The sequence below is a fragment of the Neoarius graeffei genome, chromosome 12 (assembly GCF_027579695.1).
Source record: "Neoarius graeffei isolate fNeoGra1 chromosome 12, fNeoGra1.pri, whole genome shotgun sequence".
NCBI lineage: Eukaryota > Metazoa > Chordata > Actinopteri > Siluriformes > Ariidae > Neoarius > Neoarius graeffei.
This window is the reverse complement of record NC_083580.1, coordinates 76,163,899-76,182,610: the sequence shown is the minus strand read 5'-3', so window position 1 is coordinate 76,182,610 and position 18,712 is coordinate 76,163,899. Positions and strand designations below refer to the sequence as shown.

Here is an 18,712-nt window from a genome sequence, read left to right as displayed (position 1 = left end):
GCAAAAAAATAAAAAACAATGCCTTATCTGGTGAACCTTGATTTCTGCTGAGCCACACAGTTGGGAGGGTCAGAATTCAACACCAACAGCATGAATCCATGGATGCAACATGGTGGAGGTTATGTAGTGTTGTGGGGAAATGTTTTCTTGGCATACTTTGGGCACGTTAATACCAGTCAGAAATTGCTTGAATCCAAATGTTCTTTGGTGACGTTCAATCACCAGATCTGAATCCAACAGCACACCTTTGAAGAACAAAAGAGTCGCAGCATGAAAGTACAGCGGAAAGATCTGCAGGAACTGCGTGATGCAATCACGTCAACATGGACCAGAATATCAAAGGAATGTTTCAAACATCTTGTGGAACCCATGCCATGAAGAACTGAGGCTGTATTAACATAGCGCTCCATGATTGTATCATTAGGCAGTAAACTTCAGTCCTAAAAGTCCTACAGCTCTATTGTGTGAACATATTTATTCTCTTTAACTCCAAATGTCATGGCAAGCACTGGATATTGAACTCAAGTCAAAAATTAAACGAATCCATTGTCTTGAGTACTTGTGAGTTTTGTCTGGGTTGCCAATGTTCATTTAACTCGCATCTCAGTAATAAGTCGTAAAAGGGAAAGGAAAGGGGGAGGCGGCGGCGATGGGTAATGCAGAGGAAGTACCACGAAATACCAAGACGTGATTGTGATTCAGACATGATTCAGTGTGACATTTAGGGAAACTTGCAAACTTTCCATTATTAGTCAAGATGAGAAATAAATCCGAGGAGAAACAATTTAAAAACATGAGAACTCTTAACTTAAAATGGTAACTGATACAATACCGGTGAAGTTTTCATAACCTGAAAAGTGTGAATAGTTTTATGTTAGTTTTGACAAGATAAAGTGAGTTTTCTCCAATGGATAACGTAACACCGTAAGCTATTTTAACTCAAAACAACAAACTTAAATTTTTGTGCTGAATCAAGCTGAGTGCATGTTTTTAAGGCTCGCTTTCATTTCTAAGTTTAAAGTTTTCCGGTTGAGAGTACGTAGTGCGCGAGTTTGCTGCCTCTTCTCCCCGGTGTTTTCTTTAACTGTGCTTCTGATGTTTTGGCAATGTATTATCCATTTTTTTCTCTTTTTGGTTAATTTCGGACTTTTCTTGCTTGGTTTTGACACCGGCTTTTGCAATCACCTATTGCTAACCCGCCTGCGAGCCCCCGCTTTCTTTCCACCCGCTTGACTTCAGCAGTGGTGAGTGAGTTTCCACTAGAGGCAGGGATGTGATTTGGGGCTGGTGAAATTATCTGAAAATTTTAGGCATGGGTCTAGGGGCCGCAGGCCCCCAGCTGGTCCAGGGCAGCGCCCTGGTGGGGGGACAAGGGGGGAAGCCCCCCGAAGCTCCTGGGTTTTTCTGACTTAAAAATTGTACTAAAATGGCAAGCAAAACACACAAGAAAAAACTTGTCATGATTAACAAATTCAAGCCAATTTAATGGTCAACATGCAACTCTGACACACACGGTCACTCACTCTCTCACACTCTCACACACTCACTCACTCACTCTCACCCCCCAAAGAACCAGCGCGAGCAGGGCCCGCTAGCCTTGGGACGTAATTCGCCCTGAGGCGAGCCGCGGCGCTCCGCTTAGGTTTCGTTTCTATCCCGACTTTGGACGCTCGTAGCTCGGGCAGGGGAGGTCACAGTATCCCCAAACTTGACAGCCAGAGACCTCTGCCCTCTCCCCAAAGAACGAAATCGCTGAACAAATGTCTCACAGTCTTACGTCCAACGTCTGTAGCAACCTCTTTCTCCAACCATTCCCAGCGGAACTTGTTTTTTACTATTCTGTCGATTTCTTTAACTCGATTTGCATCTTTTCGCTCAATCACGGAGGCTGCCATCTTTCAACTCTTTCTTTGAAGCGAGCTTACATACAGCTAACAAGCGCGTTCATTGGTTGTTACAGAGCGATGGGCCAATCACGTACCTCGTTTCATCTCAATGACGTAATTGCATAAATGACGTAATTACGTCAATGAGATGAAACGAGGTACGTGATTGGCCCATCGCTCTGTAACAACCAATGAACACGCTCACTTCAAACAAAGAGTTGAAAGATGGCAGCCTCCGTGATCGAGGCATAAAGATGTAAATCCGAGGTTACCATCTTTCAAACAAAGTCGGAACGAATAGGATACGAATGTGGATTTGAGGGAAAAATCGGAAACCTTTTTTTTTTTTCCAAGTTTTGAGGTGAAAAAAGCGGAATTCCGCGAATTCACGGAAAAATCACATCCCTGTAGAGGTCTGCACGGGTCGGATTTTTCAGTCCCGCCCACGCCCGCATTGTGCAGTCCCGCTCCTGCCCGCTCCCGCAAAGAATTATGATTTTCAGCCCCGCTCCCGCCTGCAAATCCCACATGATGCAGACGTTCGCGTTATTTCTCAGGAAAGTTCTTGTCTTGACACAGCGTGATGGTGCCCCGCCCCCTACTTTGAGTGGATTTGAACATAAATATCTACAGCTCACGTTCGTTATTATTTACCTTGTTTCTGAATTCGGAATGTTGAAATGGCAACATGTAGACCTAATAATAATAATAATAATAATAATAATTTAAGTAGGCTAATCATTTAAGTATGCACTCTCCCGTGGTGCGTCTCCTATGAATAATTAGTGTGAAAGGAGAGATGAATCGCACTCTTGAACTTTATTCTTTTAGTTACATTTCTTTTCAGTTGTTTTTAGCAGCAGGAGACAAACGTTTCGGCTGTTGCCTTTGTCAGTGTCTCTAATAATAATAATAACAATAATAATAATAAATAATAAAAAAGACAGGCGAGCACGTAATTCCAAGTGGAAATTTGGTATATTTATTGTTCAGCCATACAAAACATTAGGCTAACCCAGTTTACATTTGTAAAGCATTTCTAACTAGAATATCCTAGTATGTCAGAACCTTTTGGCACTTATCACAGCAAGCAAAGGGCAGCTGATTTCCCTCCGCGTCGTACACGAGTGAGAATGATTTCCAAATGTCCGATTTCAGGACTCTTGACTTTTTAACGGTAAATGTACCTCTTTTTAAAGCAGCACTTACTTTTGAAGCACTGTGAGCTTCAGTAGAGGAGCTCTGCTCTTCTGCCATGATCGGAGATCTCAAACACGGAAGAGGAAAGGAATCGGAAACGTACGAGAGTTATTTATCCTCTCCTGGATCAGAATCGGAATTCTGATGACCAGCTCATCTAAGGTGTCATTGAGGCATCACGTTAGTGTGGGTCACTGGAGGCTGGGTGTGAACGGCGAGTCATTAGAGTGATCAAAGGATTGCCCGTTAGGGTGATCAATGGCAATCTGACACACTCTGCAAATTTAGGCATCTTAAAATGTTTTTATTAATGCCAAATAAAATATCCAGCACAAATTATATATGATAGACATAAATTAATAATTTATAAATTTTATTTTGGGGCGGCATGGTGGTGTAGTGGTTAGCGCTGTCGCCTCACAGCAAGAAGGTCCGGGTTCGAGCCCCGGGGCCGGCGAGGGCCTTTCTGTGCGGAGTTTGCATGTTCTCCCCGTGTCCGCGTGGGTTTCCTCCGGGTGCTCCGGTTTCCCCCACAGTCCAAAGACATGCAGGTTAGGTTAACTGGTGACTCTAAATTGAGCGTAGGTGTGAATGTGAGTGTGAATGGTTGTCTGTGTCTATGTGTCAGCCCTGTGATGACCTGGCGACTTGTCCAGGGTGTACCCCGCCTTTCGCCCGTAGTCAGCTGGGATAGGCTCCAGCTTGCCTGCAACCCTGTAGAAGGATAAAGCGGCTAGAGATAATGAGATGAGAAATTTTATTTTAAACACGTTTAGTTAGCGGGACTGCAGCTTATCACCGCTCCTGCCCGCATTGTGCACTCCCGCCTGCAATGAGCTTTCAAAATTTGTCCCGTGCCGCACTGCTTTGCGGCGGGTCCCGCGGGACTCCCGCGGGAGTGCAGGGCTCTAGTTTCCACCTTTCACCACGCTGTTGTCTGTTTTATGTGCTGGTTAGTCAAACTGCTTCCCTGCACTGTACTCTGGGTGTGGAACCGCTGGTGTTTTGGCTACGTTTATGAGCGGTGTTAGGCTAAGGTGGCTTTGCACCTTACATTGGACTACGTCTGTCCATCTGTTTTTGGATCATGACTGTGGGTCTGGGTATTTGGTTTTGTGGCCCGGGCTTTTACCCGTGTTTTACACCTACTCGCCGGAGGAATTAAAAAGCCTTAGTGCGCGGCACCGCTTGGATTCCGCGGCCGCCCTCGGTATATTCACCGCTCTCCGACTGCTCATTATGCTACAGAGTCTTCCATACCCATCATATGGACTCACAATCGGATTGCCAAGGTCAACAAGAACGCTCACGGAGTTAATCACGGTGTTCTTCGCTCACTTGGGAAACTGCAAGGTTCTGCTGTCTCTGGATTGTCACCTGTGTTTCCTGCGAAGATTGGCCTTTTAAACTCCTGCTCCATCACCAGCAAAGTGTCACTCATTAATGACCTAATTATCCAAAAGACCCTGGACATACTACTTCTGGTGGAAACATGGCAACAGGCTGAGGACTATGTACATTTAAATATGTCTTCACCATCTGGATACACATACAGTATTTTTCAAAGCCCCGTCTCACAGGGAAGGGTGGAGGTCTAGCTGCAGTCTTCAGATGTGGTTTGAAACTTAGATTGTTTTTCATGATGTTACATCCTGTGAATATCTGGCTTTGAAAATCTCCACTCCCACACCGATGTTGCTGATCTTAATCTATCGACCTCCCGATCTGCTCTCCGCAAACTAAACACGCGGCTTTATCTCTGACTTCAGTAAATAAATACTTAGCAGTCCATGTTTTGTTGAAAGCCCTGCATTCGGCATCTACCTTTCTTCTTTTTGCGGACATTTTGGGGGCTAAAGTCTTCTTGTGATCTGCTCCCAACAACGTCGATTCAGTGTAGGTATCAGATCTACAGATCGGCTCGGGCTCCGGCGCCTGCTGGTGACGTCACACTATGTGATTGGCTGGACCGTTTGAAGGATGACATACAAGTTTGTGGTTGGTCTGGACAAATTACGGAAGTAGTTATCGCGGGATTAGGTTTCGTGGGATTTCATGTCATGTTCATGTCACGCGCATTGCGTTTTTGTTGAACACAACTTCAAAATAAAAGCAATGCACATTCAGTCCATGCATGGGGTAAAATTAGAAAATACGTTTATTTTGTAATTTCTAATTAACCTTACACGGGCCGGTCAGAATGAACCAAAGGGCCGGATAAAATGCCCAGGTCGGCTTTACACACTCGTCCAGAAGGGTAATTTTGCACAAGGCCATCTGTCTACAGCAGAAAAAAATAAAATAACAAAACGCATCTGGAAAAATCCCAAGGGAGTCTGGAGCCAGATTCGTGACATCACCTGCGGAAGCGCCAGCAGGCTGCGCGAGCTTGCATGGTTTCAGTGCACAGCCTGTGTAGACCAAGCTTAGCAGCTAGCGATTTTGCACTGAAATATGGAATTGTCACCTGGCGCAATGTTGCTCCACCTTTGGATGAAGATGTCAATGAGATGTCAGAACTGGGGCTTCATCTCTTTGGATTTGATGATGATTCAAGTTGCGAAGACGACGGAGACAACACCGGGGATGTAAATAATCGTTCGTTTTCTCATAAACAAACCAGCGCTGATGTAGGATTCAGAAGGAGGCGTCCCGCACGTGCCTTCACGAAAATCAATGTTTGCCGTGAAATCCAAACGCCAAGTTTTTTCAGAGGCGGACCAATTCGCCTCAAATGGCTTGATTTCAACTGAATTTTCCTGGTATTGCGCAAGGTAAAAAAATTGTGCAAAATGTTAGATATTTGACCAAAGTTTAATATAAAATAGGAGAATTCCATTGATCTTGCTCCTGAATTTACCCGTGATATGCACTTTAAAGCAGATACGCAGAATCTTTATTTTTAAATAAATTTCTAAGTGAATAGTATCTCCATTCTTTTGGAGAGTTAAAATCGACCGCAAAGTTGTAATTTGAGCCGCCCCGCTGAGCCAGCCAGCCCTGAGTGCGTGACGTCACTGCGGTAACCAGTTTTAAGGCCGAGGCCTTTGACAGCTATAGACCAAAGTCATGGTGAAAGTAAGAAATAGCGTTACCGACTTGCTCAACTAAGACTGATTTGACTTCATTGATTGTGTGTTGACTCCCATTAAAACAGGATGGGTGTTATAACTTATGCAACATACATGTACATGCATGCATTTTCACTGATAAAACGTAAAAGGCTCATTAAATAATCAGATGAACTGAGACAAATCACATTCTGAAGCAAATTAAATAATCTCATACCGCTAACTTAAACACACAATACAAGTTACATGTATTAATCTAAATGCAGGTAAACATGTTGTGTTTTTTTTTTTTTTTTTATCCAAATGAGAGTCGGAGCTTACCCGTCTGTGTTCTCACTTCTTGTGGCCGATTGCTTTGAAACAATCTGACTTTCAGTTGTTCGTTCAGTTCTCCGTTCAGTCACTTCTTCCACGTAAGGACAAGATAGAAACGATATCCAGTTTAAGATGGCTGCTCCACTCATTCTCTCTATACTGTGTATTCCGCCATTACTGCTCGGCTCAGGCAATTACTAAAACCCGGAATGGAACGGGACGTCACTGGTTTTAGCAACAACCGCGGGGAGGTCACTGCCCGAGCGATACAACCCGTCCCGGGTTTTAGCAACAACCCTCAGCTCACGCTCCAGGAGAACTGGTGCAACTGAACTCACTTTAAAAAAATAAAATAAACACTTTCCCTTTCTTGTTTTATTTTTCTTTAATTGTTGGTACTGCATGCTCTTTCAATACGGGCTTATAGCCAACGCTCCTCAACAGATCAGAGGTTTCGTACGAGTCTTCAGTAAAATGTGCAGAGCAGAGGAGAGACCACTTCGTAGGCGCTCAAGGTGTCCGCGAATTTCTCGCAAATCACGTCCAAATCTTTGCAGTTTGAACATTCTTGGGCCATGAATGCAACGTAAATTCACCTTCTGTCGTGTTGCTGCACCGGCCAGCAACATCTACGTGGCATGGTGATAAATTAGCTCAAAATGTAGGATCGGAGTTGCAGTCAGCTCTGTGTTTTAGTATAACGGAAATGGCGATGAGACCGATAGACTTCCTGTTGTGATGTTACGGACGTCAAGGTCATTCAGTCAGACCACTACCTATATGAATCATTTTAATTTTAAAATTTACGATATTAGATTTATTGTTAGCGCTTAAAACTATTCCTGTGCCATTCTTGAGGTCTCAAGGCATTTATAAACAAAAAGTGAGGCCATGGCTCTGCGTATCTGCTTTAACCAACTTGAAATTTCTTATCAGCCCTCAGTGTTTACACATTTCTCAGATGTGTATCTGAATAGACCTCAGGCAGTCTGTTACAGCAGCATCAAAGCAGGCGAGTCAAGCTCAGTCACTTTTTTATTCATCCTGTTCCAACATCCTTGACTCATTGCCTCCTTTAAAATCAGACAAACTGTTCAAACCCCAGTCATGTCTGAATTACAGCGTACTCATTGAGTAATCGTAATCAGAGTAGAGAAAACAGACTGCAAATGGAAGAAAGTCAAAATAATTTTCAAAAGATATTTATAAGTAGCTCATTCAAATCTCTTTAGGAAAGCTATGAAAACAGCCAGGAAAAGACCATAAACCCACAAGTCTGTCAGAATGTTGAGGCATCCCTTAATACCTGGAAACTTTTTCTGAGTAAAATCAAGAACATCAGGCTACATACGTGCACAACACGCTACAATTTTCAACCAATTACATCCCGATTCTTTTTTTTTTTCCTTTTTAAAAGAGGTAATTTCCCACATCATGCTCACTACATCCCCTCAGGATATGCCCCCTTCACATTTCCAAAAAGAGATATTTGATCTTACAGGCCTGAGTGTTAAATCAACCATAAACACTTGCTTAATGCCTGGCACTGTGCCCCATAGTGTTAAATATACGCAAGTGCAACCCCTCATTTAAAAAAAAAACCCTCAATGAGGCTGTAGCTCATACGGCCACTGTTATGTGCGAGTTTGAAACCTGATCAGTCCTGGGGGAGAAGGTTTTTGTGAAATCGCACATGACCCCTCTGTAGCCTCATCCATGGTAGGTGGCACCACCTGGTGAACAATTCTTGTTGGAATATGTCTTTAGAGTCTTCTGGATGAGTTTCAGTGAAAACGTCCTAGCAGTTTACGAACAGAACAGTAGTGTTTGGTGTGAGTGATGAGTCACCCAAAACTGTCAGACGCCCATAAAATGTTAAATATGACCGGTGGCACCACCATCTTGATAACTTTTATCCACACCAACCTGGAGAACATTCCATACGAGTTTACTCAAAATCTGATCACTCCTGTAGGAGGAGGAGCGATTTTTGTGAAATGACTCCTCTGTAGCCTCATCCATGGCAGGTGGCGCCACCTGGTGAACAAATCTTGTTGGACTAGGTCTTTAGAGTCTTCTGGGTGAGATTCAGTGAAAACGTCCCAACAGTTTACAAAGAGTAGTGTTTAATGTGATTAGTCACCCAAAAATTTCAGACGCCCATAAAATTCAGGCACCACCATGTTGACAAATTTTATCCACACCCACCTGGAGAATATTGTATGTGAGTTTGATCGAAATCCGATCAATCCTGTAGAAGGAGTAGCAATTTTTGTAAAATTGCGGACGGACAACGCATCAACTCATCCGGCCTGGCCTGCAGCCAGATGAGCTAAAAATAACACAACCTAAATATTAAGTAATTTCCATCTTATTTCAAAGTTCCGTTTTCTCTCTGAAGTCCTGGAAAATTAGTCCTTATGCAATTATGGTCACACAAAGAGGATTATTTATTTATTTAAACATTCCAGTCTAGTTTTAAAGGCATCCATTGGTAGCAGTACTCAGGATATTACTAGGAATGGGCCTGCGTGAAGATCAAGAAAAATCTTAAGGGGTATGAATACTTCAAGGTGCTTTATTACAATACTACCTTTTCACTTTGTTGGATTTCTTTTTCATGAAAAATTGAGGCGTCGTGCGAATTGTTGACCTGCTTGGTGGTTTCTTCTCCAGTTGCCGCTTCACTTTGCTGTGGAGATGGAAAACGTCTTTAAACATCACATCACACTACAATACGCTGTATGATACTTTTACTATACGATCCTATAGAAATCACTGAACATACAGTACTGTGCACAAGTCTTAAGCCTAGGTCACAACCGGACGTATGACTTTTTTGGCTGTGCGATTTTTGGCGTTTCCCAAATCGCTGCTTTTTTTTGTTCGTGGAGAAAGACGCACATTGGCCGTAAGTTTGTCTTGCAACCTGAAAAAAAACGTAAACGCCCGTAGAGTTTGTCTGACATGACAAAGAACCTTTGCGGCCGGTCTGCGGCCAGTCTACGGCTCGAAAATCAGCACGTCACACGCGCGCCCTCCGTGCGTTTCTTGCACGTAGACCGGCTGTAGGAGCACGTACGGCCGGTTGTGACCGAGGCTTTAGGCACCCTATTTCCTTTTTTTTCCCATACATAATTAGAAAGCATAATGAAGGCTACTGGGTTTTGGTGCAAAATGAAGAAGCGAGTGTGACAAAGTGTCCAGAAGAACTGTGACTGGTTCTGTAAGATGCTCAATAAAACCTACAGCTCATTTCCTTATCAAACTGCACTCACTGGACCTGAACTTTTTTTTTTTGGGGGGGGAACAACACTTCAAGAAACAGAAGTCTACCTTTTTAGTTTCTTGAATCCAATCATGTAATCAGGCACAGGACATCCAGCTTGTTTTATTACTGTGGAAATGCTGGTGGGGAAAAAGACATAAAAACACACGAATTATTTAGAAGCAAAACAGCCACGCTTTGTTCAACATTTTCTCAAGAAGTGAAATGAATCAGCTCGTCTCATACTTGCGTAGGAGCGGTTTGTCAGCCTCTGTGAAAAACGTAACGGCTTTCCCTTTATGACCCGCTCTTCCTGTGCGGCCTGGAAACACGAGCCCAAAGAGGAACAGAGAGTTAAGAAACGAAATCATGAATTCAACCATTTTCCAACAGATAAAACATTCCCAAAGCAGACTATACAGTCAAGTGCAAAAGTTTTCACACCCTTGGGATAAAAAGGTGAAAAACAGGAACTTTTATAATATTTTTAAAAACAATAAAAATAAATTAATTAAAAAAAAGCTACTTGGTGTGTTACAGGTTTTTAGAGACGTTTAATGGTAAACTTTTTTTTTTTAAGTTTACTATTAAATGTCTCCATTGCCGCTTTTCCACTACCAACGCGGCTGAGTTGGGCTGAGCCGTGCCGTGCTGAGTCGGGCTGAGCGGGGCTGTTGGAGTTGCATTTCGACTACAACCGCGCTGAACCGTGCTGGCTGGAAGTGGGTGGACACATTGGGTGGAGTTAGCGAAAGTGGGTGGACGTCACGTGATGTCGTTAGGCGGCGCAAACAGTGACATCAGTGACCTTTTAAGCAGTAGTCTCACGACCCAGATAGTAAACAATAAACATGGAGGACATGGAGTCGTTAGTGTTGCTGGTCTTGGTGCTGTGGCTTGTTGTCACCGACAACGCCAACAGATACTGGCAAGAGCGTATAGATGAGGCGAGGCGCATAAGGCTTCAGAAATTCTCATAATTCGTAATTCTTCTTCTTCCGGGTTTACGGTGTTTACAGATCCCAGCGTGCTCGCGGGGCATGTGAGGACACTCCTCCTCACCAATCAGTGCACAGGGGAGTGTCTCCTCACGCCCCTAGCCCCACTCGGCTCGGTTTGGCTCGCTTCAGCCCCACTCCAAAACCATGCGAGTTTTGGGAGCTGAGTAGGGCTAAAGTGAGCTGAGTCGTGCTGCTCTGAGGTAGTCGAAACGCGAGCCGTGTCGGGCTGAAGTGAGCTGAAAAAGGGTAGTGGAAAAGGGCCATAAAAACCTGTAACACTAAGAAGGTGTTTTTTTTTTTTTAAGTGTGTTACAGGTTTTTAGAGAGACGTTTGATAGTAAACTGGGGAGGGGGGGGGAGACAGTGTTTCCCCTACCATTATATTACGGGGCATTAAGGTGCCAGTAAAAAAAAAAAAAAAAATGAAGTTATCTATTTCTCAAGTCTCACCCCCAGTTTTTTTTCCTTTGGGCTAAATATATCATGCTGTGAAATATTAGCTAAATGTATTGATGTTTAGAGGTGGCACAAACTCCCTGAAATTTGGAATTATTGTGTGATTTTGGCTAATGACTTGTTTCATAAAAAAAAAAACTTGGATAGCATGTAAGGAAATAATATGAAGCTACTAATTTTCAGAGATGAAAACTTTATTAAACACTATTGAACACTTAAATACATAGAAGCGATAAAAGGACCAAACATCTTTTTTAAAGAGTACTCTTCTTCACTGCTGGATGCTGTTTTCGATGGTATTCGACACAACTTGTAAAAGATACTGTTTTTGATCCTCACGGATGGTGATGCCATCACTGAACTGCTGAACAAGAGCTACACCTCTTTCAGCTGAATCGTTGACAACTTTCAGTCCACCAATTAGTCTCTTTCCTTCCTGGTAATCTTCATCTTCTGGCCATTCCTCCGGGGCTTTTCCTAAGAAGCCTGTTGGAATGCGAAGGCTTGTGAACAAAGTGTGGGTGTGCTTTGTAATGAAGCTTGAGATGCTCAAGGTCTTGATATTTTCTAAATCTACATCTTTTCGTGGCTTGTCAGTTTCTCCTCCTTCAGGTCCAGACAGGGCTTCCACCATCTTTCTTTTCTCACCCACAGGAATTCGGGCATCAAAAAAGGCGACTCCTACTAGTTTTTCGCTCAGATACCACAAATGTCGTGAGTACTGTTGAATAGCTTTATTAAAAACGAGAACATAAATGTCCGAAAATTATACAACAGTAGGATTTTCAGAGGCTTTGTGCCACCTCTAAATATTGTTGCATCTTATTCCAAATTTATTTTTCATTTTCTTGCTATTAAAGGAAAAATAATTAGAGGGTGAGACTTTAAAAAATGCAAAAATGAATTTTCCCCATTGTTATGATTGGCACCCTACGGGGCATATCCCCCCTCCCACCCACACACGAGTGCACTTCTATTGTAAAAACTGTTCTAATTACTGGTCAAAATGAATCTGAAGACTTAAATATGGCTCATTTAACTGTTTGTTCAGGTCCAAATGCTCTGTGACAGGAGCCACAGGGAGGGGTCCTTCAGGTGACCGTCCTCACCCATCCAGCCACACACACACAAAAAAATCCAGTAAACTGAGGGGAAACGTTGGATATCTAATAAATGATTAGAAAATAGGTACGTGATTAGCCTTTATAACCACCTCTAACCTCTTGAAACTTCTTTTTTTTATTATTATATCAATATTTTTTCTGTCGTGTTTGCATTATCTTGGAATATCTACACAAGCACAGTGAGGGCCAAATAACCAAGTTGCACAGAAACATTCTTGGTCGATAAAATTCTGATTTTGTCAAGTCAAGTTTATTTGTATAGCGCTTTTAACAATAAACATTGTCGCAAAGCAGCTTTACAGAATTTAAACGACTTAAAAGATGAGCTAATTTTATCCCTAATCTATCCCCAGTGAGCAAGCCTGTGGTGACGGTGGCAAGGAAAAACTCCCTCAGACGACACGAGGAAAAAACCTCGAGAGGAACCAGACTCAAAAGGGAACCCATCCTCATTTGGGCAACAACAGACAACATGACTAGAGAGGTGTTCACACAGCACATATTTGCATCAATGCTGCACCGATGTATTTTCTTGCGATATATTTTACACCGGTGTAAATTTTGTGGAGCGTTCACACGTCACAAACCTGCTTACTAGAGAGAAGCGTGTTAGCACCCGTGCAGCCCCACTTGTGTTCACACGGCAGTTTTTGCGACCGTGCTATACGATAGTAATAATGCGGAAATGAAACGTGCGCATGCGTGAAAATGTACTTCCTTTTCCCGGTTGTCATGGCATCACCAAGCGCCGGGAAAACAACGTGGATGAAGACACCAGTGTTGCCAGATACTGCTGACGTTTTCCAGCCCAAAATATGTTCAAATCTGCCAAAATGCACTTAAAACCGCCCAATCTGGCAACACTGGAAGACGCGCAGTTTTGTTGTTGTTGATATTCGCCATTTTGGAAGCGCAAAATACCAGGATGCAAATTATGCAATGCCCGTATGTAATCAACTCTCCTCACGCGTAGCGAGTCTACCCCTGTAGCGTTCAGACGTCCCGTTTTATATCAGTGATGCCCCGTAAACTGGCATTTACTCCGGAGTAAATTTCTTAAACCACCTCCCGAGCAGGGTTAGATTTGCACCGGTTTAAGGAGCTTTCAGGGGCTACACCGGGATAACTTTGTACCATGTGAACGCTCTACCGGGGCAGCCCCGGTGCTACACCGGAGTAAAAGTTGCCGTGTGAACACCCCTTAATACATTAACAGTCCTAACATAAGTTATAATACAAAAAATATTTTGTATTTGCCTTCTTTTGAATTGTATTATTGGGAGACAAACCAACATTTAATTTGATTCTTGAATTTATTTTTTATTTTTGTAAATAAACTGACACGTCCCTCTTAGCGAAGCATCACCGCATCAATGTAAAGCTCTTCAGCCTGATCACATTTAACCTACAGTGAAGCATTTCTATTCTGAAGGGTGTGGTTTCTTCAGTGATGACTCCGCCCACACATACAGGACAAGTGTTAACTGAACTGTGAGGAGAAAATGATTTAAATCATATCTGATGGCTTTACACTGGCGAGATCTCTAACCTAGGGGATATTATGGGCTGATTAGATGAAGGTGTTCATTCGTCCAGTTCAGTTCCAGAGACTTGCAGAATCTGTGCCAAGCTGTTCTGGTGCCTCAACACCTTACCGAGACACTTTTTGGCATTTCATCTAATCAAAACTTTTGCACGCACCTGTATATTTTATATACATACCTGCAAACTCATGAGGGTTGAAAAAGGTGACAAACTACCGGTAACCCCCCGGCCCCCTTAAACAGCGCGCGATCAAGGAGAATAAAGGGAAAAGACAACATTTATTCGTTTTTAGCTTTGCAATTTTCAGTTTTGCATCTGACACCTCATTGCACTACCATTAAGGAAGGAAAAGTGTAAAAAGTAAAATTTGAATTTAAAAAAATAATTTTTGAAGTGTGACCACTGGAAACTTTCTTCAGCAGACCAGTTTATCATTTTTTAGACCTTTTGGCCCGAACAAGCCGTTCAAGGGCACGGTTATGCTGCTCTGCCATGTGCCTCTTTCGCGCCATGCTATCCTTCACCACCTCTGCCCTATTACCAGCAGCACTGGTAGATGGCTGGACACCAAATTCAGCCCTCCTTTCCTTCAGTGCTGCCAAATTCATGGTGTGTGTGTGTGTGTGTGTGTGTGTGTGTGTGTGTGTGTGTGTGTGTGAGAGAGAGAGAATCTCTCTCTCTCTCTCTCACTCACACTCTCAACTAACTGGTTCTCTGAATACAACCGAGATCAACACGTATTACGTTATAATTTTGACAATCCCACCAATAGTTTCACATAAAAATGATTTCTCTTACCCAAAACACGCGTTTATAGATCCTAATGTTCAACAAAAAAATGACTTTATTCAAACTGATTTGACATTTTTTTCTGTTTTGTTTCAGCCCACAGAAACATCTTCCGTGTCGCGCGTTCGGTTCAAACGTAACAGCCCCGCCCCTTGCGTCTTACGTCATAAAAACGCGACTCACAGACCACCAAATCACAGGTACCAAAAAAAACCACCCTAAAGCCTCTTTAAATCGCACTCATCGTAACACAGCTTTCTCCGCATACTAAAAATGTTTTTCCGTCTCCAGATGTAATATAGAGTTCCGGAAAAAATCAGAAAATATGATTCCGTGAGCTGTTTTCAAGACTCAGTGTCCCGTTCTGCATTGCGTTTGGATGATCTCTGCCATCCTCCTATACACACCCGTATTCAAGAAAACCCCGCCTCTATTCGGTTACAATTCGCGGATACTGTCCAGCGTTCTGTAAGACTATTGGCTCGTTGGAATGTCATCCAATCAGAGAGACGTTTGAAGTATGAAGAAGGCGGAAATGGTCTGAATGTGGGTGTGAGGAGAAAAGTAGTAGTAGTACTTTGAAGTAGTAGTACATTGAAACCAAATGTTCGGCAACGTAGCCTCGTGCACCCCCCCCAAAAAAAAACTCTTCGGATCTACACAATTCACACAAGTGACCTATTTTGGGATCAAAACGGCGAATTTCGCCGAAAGGTGACTAGTTTGCAGGTATGTATATAATCAAAAAAAATTTAATTAAAAAAAAATTTAAAAAAAAAAAAAAGAGAGTGTATAGCTCGAATTTCTGACTAACCTATGCGATGAATATACTCCACAGCACTGGTAGGAAAGTCGTAGTTTATCACCAGACTGACGCCTTTGAAGTCAATCCCTCGAGCCATGAGCGCAGTGCAGATGAGCACCCAGATCTTCCCAGCACGGAAGCTGCTCACCACATTATCTCTCTAACCACAAAGAAGCAGAAACAACATAAACAGTAGCTCTTTTCCTTCTACAATTACGTATACATGTACTCTATAGGGGTATGCAGAACTCTCTCAGACACAGGGAGGAAATCACAAGTTAATCAATACACTGTTGCTTTATAAGGATTCACAAGCTTCCACTTAGACGCAAAACATTTTCTTGTTCTTGTTTTAAAGCTCCTCCAGTCCAAATTCTGTGCCAAGATGCTTTGTTCTGTCTTCTAGAGTTCTTTAAATACAGAAAGCATGCAGGAACTGCATGCCTCACACTGCTCTGCTAACACACGCACAGGGAAATCTTGCACACACTGCAAAACCATGTTCACAAATTCAATTTCAGAACAAAAAGGCTGCATAGAGGAAACACACCGCAAACTGGAGGGGGGAAAAATATACTAGTGCATCTCAAAAAATTAGAATATTGTGAAAAAGTTCAATATTTTCCATCAGTTATTTAAGAAAGTGAAAATGTTATATATTATAGACTTATTTCACAAACTAAAATGTTTCAAGCATTTCTATTTTAATTTTAATCAGTATGGCATACACTACAAAAAAAAAAAAATCTCAAAATATTCAAATATTTCATTTCGAGTTTGAGTAAAACAGTATGAACACAGTGTATTTCTCGGTCTAGTTCAGTACACACAACCACAATCATGGGGAAGACTGCTGCCTTGACTGTTGTCCAGAAGATGATCACTGATGCCCTCCACAAGGAGGGTAAGCCACAAAAGGTCATTGCTGAAAAGGGCGGCTGGAAAAGGTGCACAAGCAACAGGGCTGGCCACAGTCTTGAGAGGATTGTCAAGAAAAGTTGATTCAAGAACTTGGGAGAGCTTCACAAGGAGTGGACTGAGGCTGGTGTCCATGTATCGAGACCCATCACGAACAGACATCTTCAAGAAAGGGGATACAACTTTCGCATTCCTAATATCAAGCTACTCCTGAGCCAGAGACAATGTCAGAAGTGTCTTATCTGGGCTAAGGAGAGAAAGAAATGGACTGTTGCTCAGTGGTCCAAAGTCCTCTTTTCAGATGAAAGTACATTTTGCATTTAATTTGGAAATCACGGTTCTAGAGTCTGGAGGAAGAGTGGAGAGGCACAGGATCCAAGGTGTTTGAAGCCCAGTGTGAAGTTTCCACAGTCTGTGATGATTTGGGGTGCCATGTCATCTGCTGGTGTTGGTCCGCTGTATTTTATCAAGTCCAAAGTCAACACAGCCATCTACCAGGAGATTTTAGAGCACTTCATGCTTCCATCTGCTGACGAGCTTTTTGGAGATGCTGATTTCCTTTTCCAGCAGGACTTAGCACTTACCCAGAGTGCCAAAACTATGACCAAATGGTTTGCTAACCATGATATTACTGTGTTTGATTGGCCAGCCAACTTGCCTGACCTGAACCCCATAGAGAATCTATGGGGTATTGTCAAGAGGAAGATGAGAAACACCCGACCCAAAAATACAGATACGCTGAAGGCCACTATCAAAGCAACCTGGGCTTCAGTAACACCTCAGCAGTGCCACAGACTGATCACCTCCATGCCACACCGCATTGATACAGTAATTCATGGTAAAGGAGCCCCAACCAAGTATTGAGTGTATAAATGAATATACTTTTCAGAAGTTGGACATTTCTGTATTGAAAATCCTTTTTTTGATTGATCTTAGGGAATATTCTAATAATTTGAGATACTGGATTTCTGATTTTCATGAGCTATAATCATCAAAATTAAAACAAAAAAGGCTTTAAATATTTCACTTTACATGTAATGAATATAGAATATATGAACGTTTACCTTTTTGAATTAAATTATGAAAAAAAGGAACTTTTTCATGGTATTCTAATTTTTTTGAGATGCACTAGTATATGCAAAAATCAGAAATGCTGCAATAAGCCAGAAACAGAACAGAAATCATTTACAACAAGGAACAGAAATGATTCCAAGGGATGTGTGACAGAAACACCTGAGAGGACCTTTCAGAGAAAAGCAGAACTCAAGTCAATTTGTACAGCGCTTTTAATAATAAACATTGTCGCAAAGCAGTTTTACAGAATTTGAATGAATTAAAACATGAGCTAATTTTATCCCTAATCTACTCACAAGCTGAATAAGCTTACTTAAGTTTTAAGTTAAATTCTTTGATCATCGTGTGTTCATGCAAGTTGCCTTTATGTGATTAAATAATAACGACGAGCTATTGTGTTTTCAGCTTATTGCAGCACTTCTGGTTTTGCTGGAGTTTTATCAATTTGCAGCCTGCGTTTCTCCAAAACTGGTGCCTTTTGCCTGTCTACCGCATCTGCATGTTTTTTTTTTTCCCGTCTTTGCAGTATATCAGCCTCTGACGGACCACCACCGTATTTTCACTCTTAGCATGCTGGAACTTCATGACCAATAAAGCGTCCATCTAGGGCTGGGCGATTTTACGATTACGATGTTATTCACGATATAAAATCTCTACGATTAGAAATTAGACACGTACGATATGCCTACGATAAGCCTACGCCTTCAATAAAATTACTTCATCCGAAGTTTTCACAGACACGCGAATAGCCAATCATAACTAAACAGTACCGCACGTAACCAATCAGTTGGAAGAGAGCCACGTCAAGTTAGGTTGCGTGCACACACAAACACACACACACATGTAGCAGCAACGCACAGCATGGCTGCGGTGAAGTTTGCAGGAGCGCGGCATTTCTCCAACAAAGCGATTATAAAAATGAGCGAGAAGCCGACTGACCGGAGTTCTGAACAGGAAAGTCAGAGCACTGCCCTGGAGGACATCGTTGAAAAGAAGGGCCAGAGATCTTCGGTTGTGTGGAGGTATTTTGGATATTTAAAATCGGACATACAACGAAGTGTTACACAAAACCTTAAACACACTGACGTACAGGATTGCACTTTTTTTTCTCCTTGCAGCATAAGGTTTACACGTCAATGTGTATTTTATGTTTATTTGAAAGCTGCTAGAATTTGCACAAATGATTAACAATGGTATATAGTTTTTATTTTTCAGTTTCAGTTTATTCATTTGAACAAAAAGAACAAAAGAATGTGCATC

The 18,712-nt window shown here is 42.3% G+C and overlaps 1 protein-coding gene across 1 annotated transcript in view; it reads right to left on the bottom strand.

Annotated features, from left to right (window-relative positions):
• Window positions 1-18,712, bottom strand: part of ddx52 (DEAD (Asp-Glu-Ala-Asp) box polypeptide 52) — a 45,113-nt gene that overhangs the window by 516 nt on the left and 25,885 nt on the right. Inside the window, exons 11-14 of the mRNA XM_060936430.1 lie at window positions 15,470-15,620; window positions 9,987-10,062; window positions 9,809-9,880; window positions 9,066-9,164 (exon numbers count right to left, since the gene is read on the bottom strand). Coding sequence (XP_060792413.1) covers window positions 9,066-9,164; window positions 9,809-9,880; window positions 9,987-10,062; window positions 15,470-15,620 — 398 coding nt within the window. The remainder of the gene's footprint in view (window positions 1-9,065; window positions 9,165-9,808; window positions 9,881-9,986; window positions 10,063-15,469; window positions 15,621-18,712) is intronic.